Below are 12720 nucleotides of genomic sequence, written 5' to 3'. Positions count from 1 at the left end.
AGACAAACTCTCCCTTACCCTGTGCCAAAATTTATACATGAACGGACCAATAGAAACTCTTCAAAATGACCTGAAATAAACTCTTTTTACATTGACTTCCACTGAAAGTTTACAAGGTTTTTTCTCTCTCCTGTAAAGTGTCTGTTTTGGAGATAAGTGTTTTTCGTTGGACAGCGACGATATACATCTTGAAATTAAGTCAGGGTAAATTGACTGATGAGTCACTGAGTAGTAAAACCTTTTGAACTAAATTTATGCCATTTGTTTTATGCTAATCTTTATTCATTTTCAGCAACTGATGGAATTCATCAATTTTCACGGAATCAATTTTGCAATCTGTTCCCTTATTCAACCTCAGTCGAATTATTGTGACTTTCAAGATGGTGGCGCCAAGCTACTCTGGGCTTGATAATGGTGTAAAAATAGCTATTTCTTTGCACAGCTACACTATACCCCTAACATCTTTGCAATGTATTGCATTGCGAATGGAGGTGAGCTATTCAACAAAAGTTGGTACTCATTATTATGTCTCACTAAACCCTAAGTCCATTTCACACTGGAGTGTGGTCTGTTAGCCCCTAGCTGAGTTGGCATGAAAAAGCCATTACAGTCTGAAGACTGTCCATATGTTCAAGACCTTAGTTGTGATGGGCAGTGCTGCACCACGGGCTGCCAGCAGGGGGACTAGTAGACATAGGGGAGGAAATGGTAGAGTGGGATCCCAAATCTTCAACTCCCAGAATCCCCGGCGGTAATCAGCGTCAACCAGCTGCACATGTGCACTACCCTATATAAACCTCAGTTAAACCAGACCTCACTGTTGCACCTTCACAGAGGGGTGATCGGTACTAGAGGGTATAAAAAAAAAGAAAAGAAAAGAAAAGGTGTGTAATGGGTTGGGGAGCAGTAGCTCTCCAGCCCAGAAGGTTGTAGGAACCAAGTGCAGAGCAGCAGATCTCAAAGCAGGTAAACCCAAGAAAAAGGGGAAAATAATAATAATAATAATAATAATAATAATAACAATAATAATAATCAATAGAGTTTTGCCAGCGGTGCTGAACAAAACTCTCTCCAAAGGGACAGCAGGAAGAGAAAGAGAAAAGAGCCGAGGCTCACTCGAAAAAACGGGCATAGATTCGCTCTCACGAGCTTCAAAGATCCAGCGCCGAGTGGCTAGTTGGCGTTGCTTATAAGCTGTTGAAAGCAGGTGTTGATAATTAGCCAACTAACCCTCGGCGCTGGCCTGGCGCGCCCTCCGATGCCCTGGAGGACGCCTCGATCGGGCACCAGCCCTTACAAGGTGATCTGAAAAGAAGGAAATAGGTCTAAAAAGAAAGCCACACAATAAGAAAAGAAAAGGTGATCTCAAAAGAAGGAAAGAGATCTGAAAAGAAGAAAGAAAAAATCTCAAATAGAGCATAAAGAGAGGACTAAGCGGTGCTTAGCCAGTTTTGAGTTTGGTTGTGTTTTAGTTTGATTTAAAAGCTGTCTTTTGTTGGTACAAGCCATTTTGTAGTATTTCCTTTGTTCTGTTTCCCGCCTTTTTTTCCACACCTCTTGTGGGATGTTTTTCCCATCCATTCTCCAAACCATTAATATAACTGAATAATAAATAATATAACTATATATTTATTTTCATAAATATATCCATTATATATTCATATCTGCTCTGCACTTGGATCCCACACCTACCCCAACCGTAACATTAGTGGACCTGAAGGGATTCACAGCTAACCTTTGCGCATGAACGGTGAGACCTTGAAGTCCATGAGTGGGATAGTAGAGTAGTTGGTCATGCTGTTGTGCTTCATGGAATCAAAGTGAACTCCTTTTCTAATCTGCTCTCTTTCTTCTATTGGTGTAAACAAACCGAGGAAGGAACACAAACGCTCCAACTCGCGCCCCGTATCCTAGACAAGCAGAACACAAATGTTTAAAGGACAAAAAGTCATGGATCCACAGTAATAAACAAATAGACTAATCTTCCAAATGCCACAAAATGTCAGCTGTAGTTTCAACAACTATGTGCCCAATGTGTGAACACTCCTACTGTTATGAGCTTATGGATATGCAACAGTGCACAAACCCATAGCATGTGCCTGCATGCAAACTCAACAATAAACAGAATGTACAAGCGGCTCAGTTTCCTCTGTTGAGCAGCATTGTACCTGTCCTGCGCCCCTGAAATAGCAATGCACAAAAGTCAGAGCGCACCTGGCTCTTAAAGAGAATGGCAAGAGAAACACTGATTGGTTTATTGCATGTTATGACCAAAACACACAAATGATTAATTAGGAGAATTAGTACATGCCTTTTGCTCATTTTGAGCCATGCAATACAAGGCATAGTTTTCCAGTCTTTACAATATCAAAGACACACTAAAATTCCCTAAATCAAGATGCATGGTGCTCAGTTGACAGCTCATCTGAAGATTGATAATATAGGGCCCTATGTGAATAGAAAACTAAAAAATATAAAACTACAGTTTGTGTGTATCATTTTTTTTGCGTAATAATGTTTTTTATAGAATCATAGTTTTTGCTAAACCCTAGATGAACCATATTTTTTGTTGAATAAAAAAAGAAGATACACTTTTGTTCGTTAAATGTTAAAAAACAAGGTGTTGAAACAACATTGTGATATCAGCATAGATTAATTAAACACAATTCAAAATTGATTGACCTTGACATGATGCCAATTCAACCGTGAATAAACAGATGGGTAGATATATGAGGAGTATGTTTCTAATCTTATGATCCACTGTCTAGTGCATCCACTGCACATTTCCTACCTCCACCATGTCCTCAAAGAACATGTAGTGAATATTTGAGTAGGTCTGCTTCTTCTCCCAGAATCCACACACATGATCATACCAAGGACCAAACACAGCTAGAAGGTACAGACAGACAGATATTACATAGGACATTAGGATATTTTCATTTTGAAATGCCATTAATATAGGTGCATCTAAAAAAATATATATCATTAAAATGTTATTTTATTTCAGTAAGTCCCATGAGTGAAACTCATTACATTATATGATCTATTTTAAGCGTTTATTTATTTAATAGTTAATGATAATGGCTTACTGACAAGAGTCAGTATCTAGAAAATATTACAGCGGTTGGACAATGAATCTGAAACTACAATAATTAATTGTTCCGATGGACAGTTCTAGTGGAAACAGGAGAGTTAAGGTGCACATTGAATTCTGCCGTGATTTGATCACCCGTGGTTTTATGTTTTTTGGATACAATCCGGGTTAGCACCCGAACATCCCTTTCAGACAGCTTCCTCTTACAGCATCCACAGTTAATCCTGTTGGATGTGGTTGGTCCTTCTTGGTGGAATGCTGACATTACCCTGGATACCGTGGCTCTTGATACATCACAAAGACTAAAATGACAGGTGTTTCAGTTTCATTGTCCAACACCTGTACATAAGAACAGTTGGTACTTTTGGCAGTGTGGGCAGTGTGCCAAGTCCTGCTGGTAAATGAAATCTATAGTATATATAGGTACGATAGTTTCTTATTTTAAACTGAATTACTGAAATAAAGTAACTTTTTAATGATGACTCTAATTTTCTGAGATGCACCTTCACTGATATCCCTTAACCTTTCCACAGGTCACACTCACTCTTTCCATTCTTGAACCTCTGTAGATACGTGCTCCAGTCTCCTGGCTCTGGTGCTGTCATGTTCATCCGGTCAAAGTGATAAAAAGACACAGCATTGTCTTTGGCATTACGAGCTACATAGACAACCTGGAGAGAGATATAATAAATGATAGTGGTAAACTACAAACTACACAAAGACGACTATACATTTCAATAAAATATTTTTTTTATTTATATAGCACTTTTTACAATAAATGTTGACACAAAACAGCTTTACAGAGATATGGGTCCATGCCTCTTATGAGTAAACACCACTGTGATAGCGCCAACAGTGGCAGGGTGGTGGTGGCCTAATACTAAGAGGAAGAAACCTTGGAAGGAAACAAGACTCAGGATTCATGCTCTTTGCTATCTAACACCCCATCAACAGTCTATTGTCATGCTTTGAGCCCTCGCCATCGAAATAGCGTCAGAGTTTAAGAATAAATCTACGCTGATGGGCATGGTGTTCTGGAAGTAAGGTGTGTTTAGCTAAATTTCTTGCATGTTGCTAGTTTGATGGCGGAAAACACAGGTGCGCCACTGACTGATTAAAACCACGACAATATTCAATGGTCAAGAGTCCATTGCACCATGGTTGTACTCCCCCGCTTATTAAACACACACACAGGTGAGCTGCAGAGTGCAAACCCGACTTTTACTCAACAAAAAACAAAATAAAGAATAAAAAACACATTGCTGTTTCTTTAAATGAGCAGCTAATGTACCTTCACAGCGTGAACATACAGGTCAGTATCCTCTGCTGAGACGCACAAAGCACTGCGCTGTTAAGACGTGAACACACTAAAGTCAGAGTGCATCTGGCTCTTAAGGGGAATGGCAAGTGACACAATGATTGGTTTATTTCACATTACGCCCAAAACACTAATAAATGTTTTCTGCGCGTTTTAATCCGAACAACACTGAAAAGACACACCGACGCCCTAAATCCAGCTGCGCTATAGATCGCTTAAATAGGGTCCTCTATGTTGACTTTATATTGAATCCAGTAACATTTTATAATAGGGGAACATTACTTAACAGCACTTACGGCAGAATATTTCAAATATGACAAATATTGATCATTAAAAGGGTTTTAGGTAATATCTCAATTTTTTTTAGCAACAGTAATTTTTAATGTCTTAAATAATGTCAATTATATTAGTTTATTATTTTTTCCTTCTCTATTGTAGTTGTGATTGCAGTATATGCAGGGATATTGAACTTTGTGCTAGGTTCCAGTAATATTGTAATCTTATTACACAACAACTGCAAGGATTATGAAAAGGGAAGATACTATGCCCTTTGTCCACGGTATAAACATCCTCATAATTATGGCAATTATGGCTACATTTACTGAAGTGCAGTAGCAGTCAATAGTTTGGACACACCTCTTCTCCTTTAGTGTGTTTTTTTCTTTTTACGATTTTATTTTATTCCAATATTAAAGACATTGAAACTATACAGGAACACATGTGGAATTATTCTGGAAACAATAAAAGTGTTAAATAAGCCAGAATATGTTTAATACATAACATTTTTCTAAGTAGCTAAATGCAGCTTTGAGATCTGCACACTCTTGGTATTTTAATCTCAGTGTCTTCATGAGGGAGAGTCACCTGGAATAGTTTTCTCAGCATCTTGAAGGAGTTTCTGGAGGTGCTGAACAATAGTTGCTGCTTTTACTTTGTGATGTGCTTAGTTGGGTATCGATCAGGGGATTATAAAGGCCAAAGGTTTTTTTTTTATTTACTACATAATTCCATATATGTTCCTTAATTGTTTTTTTTTATGTATTTAATATAAATCTACAATGTAAAAACTAAATTAAATAAAGAAATAAAGAAAAAAGTTGAATAATAAGGTGTGTCCAAACTTTTGAACTATTACTTTAATGGGTGAGGAATCTGCTTTCCATGTCAGGCCATTTAATACAGCAACCAACTTACTAATAATAATCCATCCATGATTAAGAATTAGTAACAGAAGTGATAACTGAAAATCATTTAAAGCCCCAATACTGTACCCTGCAGTTCTGTTCCCAGAAGGACTTGGGCACCAGTTGCACAGGAAGGTGGGTTTTGATAAGGCGTGGTTTAGTCGACATGTTGTCTGCTAGATCCACCCCTGTTGGGACACATAAACATTTCCATTACATTTCTGTTGGTGTTAGAAATATTGGGCTCTACCATCAAAGACAATAACTTATACCAATGGTCTCACTGTAATAAACTGCTGTACATTTAATGTTGATTTAAAACATTATCATACTGTATTTCATAATAATTGTAAAATACCATTAAATAATGATATCTTGCATGTAAATGAATAGTAATGCAGTCTGTAAACTATCAAGGGTAAAAAACTGCAATTTATATTTAAAATTCCAGTTAGTGTTGTACTAATGTCAGCTCTGTGACGCTGTCAGCCTGCCCATTCAGGACAATGGTTTTCCAAAAGACTCCATTTCCCAGCATTCTCAGCCCATGAACTACAGTGACTCGGCTTAACAAGTGACTCTGCAGCGCTCAGCATCGCCATCCTTCAGATTGCTCATTTCCCACACCTGTTTGTAGTTGTATAAATAGCCCTCTGTTGCCTTGGTTCTCTGCCGAGTATTAACTTCTTTTCCAACTCTTTTTATGCGTTTAATGCATCCTACTCTCTTTTGTCTTCTTGTTATTGACCCGTTTTTGCTCTTTGTTTTCTCTCTTGCCTAGCATTCTAGTTTTGTTGTGGATCTTTAGTTACCAACCTTGCTATCCTTTTTGACTAATCTCTTGCCTTATCCCTTTACTCCTGCTTGTCTTACTGGGTACCGAATTTGGTTTTGGCTCTACATTCTGGTATGTTGCTATTTATTGCTGCCCTTTTGTTTACTTGCTGTACTGTGTACACCAATCCCCTTGGGATCTGGGATCTTTTTAATAAACCTGTGTTTTCTAATCAGCACTTGTCTCACCTTGTCCTGGCCCTGCTGACAACTAATGATTGAAGACTGCAAGTATTACAGTACTGATCAACATGTGACTGGCTTACCTCACTTCACTCAATGGTATGATCATCATAAGTAAATTACAAACCAGGGTGTATCTCCCCAAATGTGTGGAGGGGAAACCATTTGGCATAATTAACATATGAATAAGGCAAACCAAGAAGAGCTACAACATCTCTCCCTGTGAAGAAGTGTATTCAACAACCATCACAAGTAGAGGGATCTGACCTAGACATGAAGGTGTCAGAATTTAATCAGAGTCAATCAGAGTTAATGTGTGTTGTTTCAGCTGTTCTAATATAATAGTAACATTTGGGACCACATCCTTAACAGGAGGAGTTTATATGTACGGCAGTATTTTCAAACATATATATGGTGTGTTCTTGAGTTACTGGTTGTTTAGTCCAGCTCTGTTGAACCTGAGTTACATTCGTGTATCTTGCAAGTGCTACTGACAATTTTTCAAAGAGTTCAAAGAGACGTCCTTTTTCCTTACGACACTGTATTTAATGTTTTGTATGTATATTCAATGTTTATATCAATTGTTTAACATCTTCCCAGAATAATAGAGTATGCAACTTCATGTGGAATTTTAGGTAAAATCCAGACTTTTCTCCCATTTTCAGCATTACAGTTTCCAAACTTTTACTGACCTGAAGGTATTCCTGGGAAGGTTGCCTCGAGGAAAGGAACCCGCATGTAGATGGGTTGGGAGGTCTGACGCTCTGGCGCTGTGTTGCCAAAGTAGAGGAGATCCAAAATATAGGACACCCAAGTAGTTCCTGTTAGAGAACAAGAAGTCAAGAGGAAAAGTGTAAAATCATACAGAAACTGTAAAACTGTATAATACAATTGTGGTAGTGTGGGGATGAGTGGTCAGTAGGTTACCAGAGGGTTAGGTCGACGAGACACCAAAAAGCTCAGAAGACAGGTAAGGATCCCTTTTCAAGTGTTTGTTGTGCAAAAAACACCCAAAAAAAAAAGCGAAACCAAAAACAAAACAAAAGTACACTATGTACACTATTTACACTGGTTTGAAAATTAACAGGTAGAATGACTGCTCTACCTCTGGACAACACTCTAAGTGGCAAAGTGTTTCAGGTTCCACACAACCCTGGTGACCTGCGTCCCATGTTAACCCCAGTGTGTGTCCCCAGGTAGTTCGCGCACCTGCCTTTAATACCTTATAGCCCTCCCAGGACTAAACCAACAGGTAAATTACATAACAAGCAGGTGGACAAATAAACAAACACGCAATATTTACAGGACATACAAACAATTGACAATACAAGCATGCATGCGACGAAAGATATCCAGGTAAGTATTTACATGGGTACAACAGTAATTAATCTACATAATATTTTAATCTTTTCTTTTTTCTCCACAGGTACCCAGGCCCCCCGGCCCCAGGACAACAGGCAATTTCTACAGGAGCCAGGTAAGTACTGTATTAATGTGTGTTCATAATGTGCTTAATAAAATGTACATAGAGGGTTTTTGGTGGATGGTGATGTGCTTAGGTGCCCTGACATCATCACAGCAATGCATACTGGGAAAAAACAGTTGTCACCTGTAGATATTACCTAAACCTCTCTCGAACAGCTAAAGCTGAACAGCTAAGAGCCACTTAAATATCTAACATTGCATAGTGTTGCACAAAAGTTACTTACTTCCTATTGGCCCCTGACATCTCTTACTTGCATAATGGGACCCTCATTGTGTCCCCCCACCCCTTACTCACTATTAGTGTGTTTTTTTTTTGTTTTTTGCCTACCAGTGCTACCTTCACTGGAGTATTCAGGTATATTTTAAATAATAGTTGACTCTCTGGCTACAGTGTTGTAGGTCATAAGAGCAAGTTACCCTTTTCTCTACTGTAAAGCGTAAGTTCATGCCGGCTGAGAACTGCAGTGCAGTAACTTTGCAGTGTCTCTGCTGCTAGTATTGCTAGTACTGTTCATTTACATGGAAAATCTTTACAGTATATGGCTAGCTATAAGTTTACAGTGCTTCATTGGCAACTGAAGACCGCAAACATTTAAAGTACATATGATCATGAAAAAAAAAAAAACAAGTACAATATTATTCATGACAAAACTTTCCTTAAGAAAGCTGTATAAATTTGTTTACAGTAAATTACTATTCTTATTACACGGTAAGATGCTGTAATCTTTCTCCACAGTGAATTAGCGTAATAGAGTTAGACTCTAGAGAATTAGAGTCCTTTTTGCCGTTAACTAAATTTTTTCAATGTGTTTAATTCATGCAATTGTAAAAAAAAAAAAAGTGGTAAGATTCATTAAAAGATAAAAAAAAACAACACCTTGATTATTCAGCCTTCAGCCAAATATTTTTTTCCATAAAACCCACCCACCTGCTTTGGGATAGGTGGCAATGAGAATGTCATCTGGTCTTGCTTGGAAGTTCTGAATTTTCTCCCAGTTTTCAGTGAAGAAATGGACCATAGAGATGCCTTCAAACTCAATCAGCTCTGCACGACTGATAGTCTTCAGGAATAGCATGAAAAAAATCTTTGAGTATATAGCATATGAACGGTATTTGTTGTACTGTATATTGAAATGGAAGAGATCTGCAAAGGATTTAAAGCTGACTCACCGAAGATAAATCAGGTCCTTCCATCATGAAGTACACAAGAGTTTTTATTTGACCCACTTCTTATTGCATTCCTCACTCTTATCTTTTTCTTTTGTTTGGTTCTCCTTCGCCTGCTTGTCTGAAACTCTGTTCTCTGCCACTACTTGTACTTTATCTCAGTTGATCTTTGCCCACTTTATATCATGTACCGCCTCTTCACAGCTGAGTTCCACCCGTTCATACTGTATATAAACACAGATTTCCAGTGCTAATCTGTGCATTATATGAAGTGTTCTGAATAAACTGTAAATTGCCCACTTTTAAATAAAAAATGTTCATAAATGAACCTAACTCACAAGTGTGATTTACGTATCTGTGACTGTCAGACATGTCATTAGTACAGCTGTTATAGATACATATTCCTTGCTGGGGGATGCTGTGGCACATTCCACAGAAATGGTTTGAATTATGTTTTGTGGTTTTCTAATGGAGAGAGCAATTTGAAAAACAGAGAGGCATTGCGCAAGAGAGTTAAATCAACAAATAGAGAGAGTGGAAAGGAAGCCATAAATCTAAACAACTGCATGTTATACTAGAAGTTAGAGAATTGAACAGGAAACTAGAGCGGTGAATGAAATGAATCCGTACCCCCCTATTAGTATTGCACTAAATAGGGAGAGACTAATTAGTAGTAATTTAGTTGTTTAAAACTCTATACACACAAATTGAACTCTGAATTAAAGTATTGGAATATCATGTGTATTATGGAATATGAATCACTTTAATGACTGGTATATTGACCAGAAACATAAGCTTTTTATTAACAAACTACATATTAACTAAATGTTTTGACAAATGATGCATATGCAGTGTCTCACTGGGTTATACACTGTACTGCCAAAAGAATCCTCTGTCCTGCAGTGCATTTGTTTTCTATGCTCTATTGTTTTTATGTTAGTCTGAAGTTCACATGATGTTTGGAGGTCTGTAGCAATCGACTATGGAGAAAGTTGAAGACCTCTGCACACTTTGCTCCTCAAAATCTGCTGTTGTCAGTTGCGTCCACTATGTAATATTTAGTAGTGAGGAAATTTCACAACTGGACTTGTTGCACAGGTGGCACCCTATCACAGTACCACGCTGGATTTCACTGAGCTTCTAAGGGCAACCCATCCTTTCATTAATGTTTGTAGAAGCAGCCTGCATGACTAGGTGCTTGATTTCATACATCTTGAAAGTGGCCATGTAAGTTACTGTAATCTGAGTTTAATGATTTAAATGGCTGAGAGAATTATTTTGCCAATATACTGTAGAGAGAAGTACACTCTAAAAAGTAATTCTGTGTTTTATTCAGCTGTCAGCCTGCCCTTTCAGGACAATGGTTCTCCAAAAGACTCCATTTCCCAGCATTCTCAGCCCATGAACTACAGTGACTCGGCTGAACACATAACTCTGCAGCGTTCAGCCTCGCCCTTCTTCTGATTGCTCATTTCTCACACCTGTTTGTAGTTGTATAAATAGCCCTCTGTTCCCTTGGTTCTCCGCCGAGTATTATCTAGTCTTCTAGCTCTGTTATGATGCGTTTTCGTACTCTCTCTTGTCTTCTTGTTATCGAACCCTTTCTGCTCTTTGTTTTCTCTCTTGCCTAGCATTCTAGTTTTGTTGTGGATCTTTAGTTACCGACCAGAAGTACTAAAATTATCAAGTTGAGTGAACTTACCGGCCAGTACAACTCAATAAAATAAGTTCACAGAACTTAAATCTGAAAACTTAAAAATGCTAATTGAGCCAATGAATACTGTGATTTGAACCAACTTTTAGTCACTACACTAATATGTGTCGATGCTCTTTCTACAGTGTTGGTTCATACAGCTTTCCCACCATATATGGCACCATATATTTGCACATTGGGTGTGGCCACTCTCTTACTTAGCATCTTTGTGTTGTCTGTTGTCTAAAGTTACCTTATCCTAGTTGTGCATCAGTGTAGTATATGTGTTGATTATCAGGCCTCAGTGTTGTAGGCTGTAAGAGCAAATCACCTTTATTCTGTGTTTTTAGTGATCACAGTATTACTCTTTATACTGTCAGTATTGGCAGTTCAATAATAATATATTAAATATGTCAAAAAAAATTACAGTGTAATAATAACTGAATAACACTGATTTTTGTTTCTTGTGAGGGCATTACAGTTTCAATAAATGTCTTTAATACCTGGAATTTGGTAATTCTGACATCTGATTCCAAATGGAACACAGCATTGGTAACGTGACTCACAATGCATTTTGGCCCACATTCAGCTTGTTTTTTGAGCTACACTGTTCATCAAAAATTAGGAGTGCATTGTGAAAAATTTAAGCACCCTTAAAATCTCTTTCAAATTCCTATTAACAATTTGAACTGGGAAATTAATTTTTTCCTAGTTTCTAGTATAATTTTTTAACTGGAACGCTCCTACAGGTTGGAAATCCTACTCCAAAATTCATGAGAGCCTTATCAACCCCGAGTTTAGAATCCAAGATGGCCGCCCGCATATCAATAACAGCAGTAAAATCAGTAGTACTATAGAGTTTATTATCAATACTATCTATTAGTTTCTCAAGAAATCAGTCAAACACACAGTACTGTCCAACTTTTGTCTGTGGAGATGTTTCCATGCTGTTTGGATGCAACACAAAACACCATTACCATTATGTGTTGTTATCAGCTGGTGTCTCTAGCAATACTAACCTGGGACAGCATTAAAAATAATAGCCGATTTAACTGTAATGCCATTAACGTGTGAGTGGCATCATTCCCAGCTCTGACATCTAACAATTAAGTTAAATGGAACAGAGCATAAGTAGAAGCCTAGTGTAGGCCGGCTTTTAATACAATTTGTTAGAGGAACCTCTAATCTGTAATGCACCAAAGAAATATGGCAATTGTAATGCATTAATGGGTTCTAAAATTCACCTTGTAATTGTATCATGCTTTCTAAGCTTGACTAGCCTTGTATAGGTCAAGTATAGCATGTAAATGATAATTTTTTAATGAAAAATGACAAAATTCGCTCACAATTCAAAACCCAACTAAATAAATCTTCGAGAATTTTAAAGAAAAATAAGGGTTGGTGATCTCTTTTGTTTTGCCCTAAACACCTTTATTAGCATATTCTAAGCTCCAATAAACCAATAGAAATTCTACAGCAATAATCATGCATTTGAAATGGTGGTTATAATGGTGATATATCAGTGCAAGTACAGTGCCAAGAAAACGTAAACTTTGATCTTCTAAATTATTTAACAACTTCCGTAAAACACACAGTTCTGGGTAACTCCCAAGGGTGGAGGAGTTTGTGGCCAGGTTTATGCTTCTTGTTTGTTCACTCTCTTGGTCATTTGATCGAGTATGGGTGTGGTTTCTTTAGCAATCAGCAAAAACTTTCTGCTTATCATATATAATATGTATCTTGTTTGCAATGAAGTTTGCAA

General features: G+C 37.6%; 1 protein-coding gene across 3 annotated transcripts in view; it reads right to left on the bottom strand.

Moving 5' to 3' along the window:
* The window catches only part of LOC103044416 (cytosolic sulfotransferase 3), a 76833-nt gene that overhangs the window by 42094 nt on the left and 22019 nt on the right, over positions 1 to 12720 (bottom strand). Inside the window, exons 1-7 of one of the 3 annotated variants that reach the window (XM_049485737.1) lie at positions 9269 to 9936; positions 9027 to 9159; positions 7306 to 7434; positions 5684 to 5784; positions 3639 to 3765; positions 2792 to 2889; positions 1736 to 1910 (exon numbers count right to left, since the gene is read on the bottom strand). The exons of 1 other annotated variant lie outside the window; for it this stretch is intronic. In XM_049485737.1, coding sequence (XP_049341694.1) covers positions 1736 to 1910; positions 2792 to 2889; positions 3639 to 3765; positions 5684 to 5784; positions 7306 to 7434; positions 9027 to 9159; positions 9269 to 9295 — 790 coding nt within the window. In that variant the 5' untranslated portion in view covers positions 9296 to 9936. Of the gene's footprint in view, positions 1 to 1735; positions 1911 to 2791; positions 2890 to 3638; positions 3766 to 5683; positions 5785 to 7305; positions 7435 to 9026; positions 9160 to 9268; positions 9937 to 12720 lie in introns of those variants that run through there. One more of the 3 variants, XM_007247963.4, reaches the window with a different exon arrangement.

This window comes from Astyanax mexicanus, chromosome 12 (assembly GCF_023375975.1).
Source record: "Astyanax mexicanus isolate ESR-SI-001 chromosome 12, AstMex3_surface, whole genome shotgun sequence".
Classification (NCBI taxonomy): domain Eukaryota; kingdom Metazoa; phylum Chordata; class Actinopteri; order Characiformes; family Acestrorhamphidae; genus Astyanax; species Astyanax mexicanus.
The sequence above is the reverse complement of the archived record's forward strand: the minus strand, read 5'-3'. Positions and strand labels throughout refer to the sequence as shown.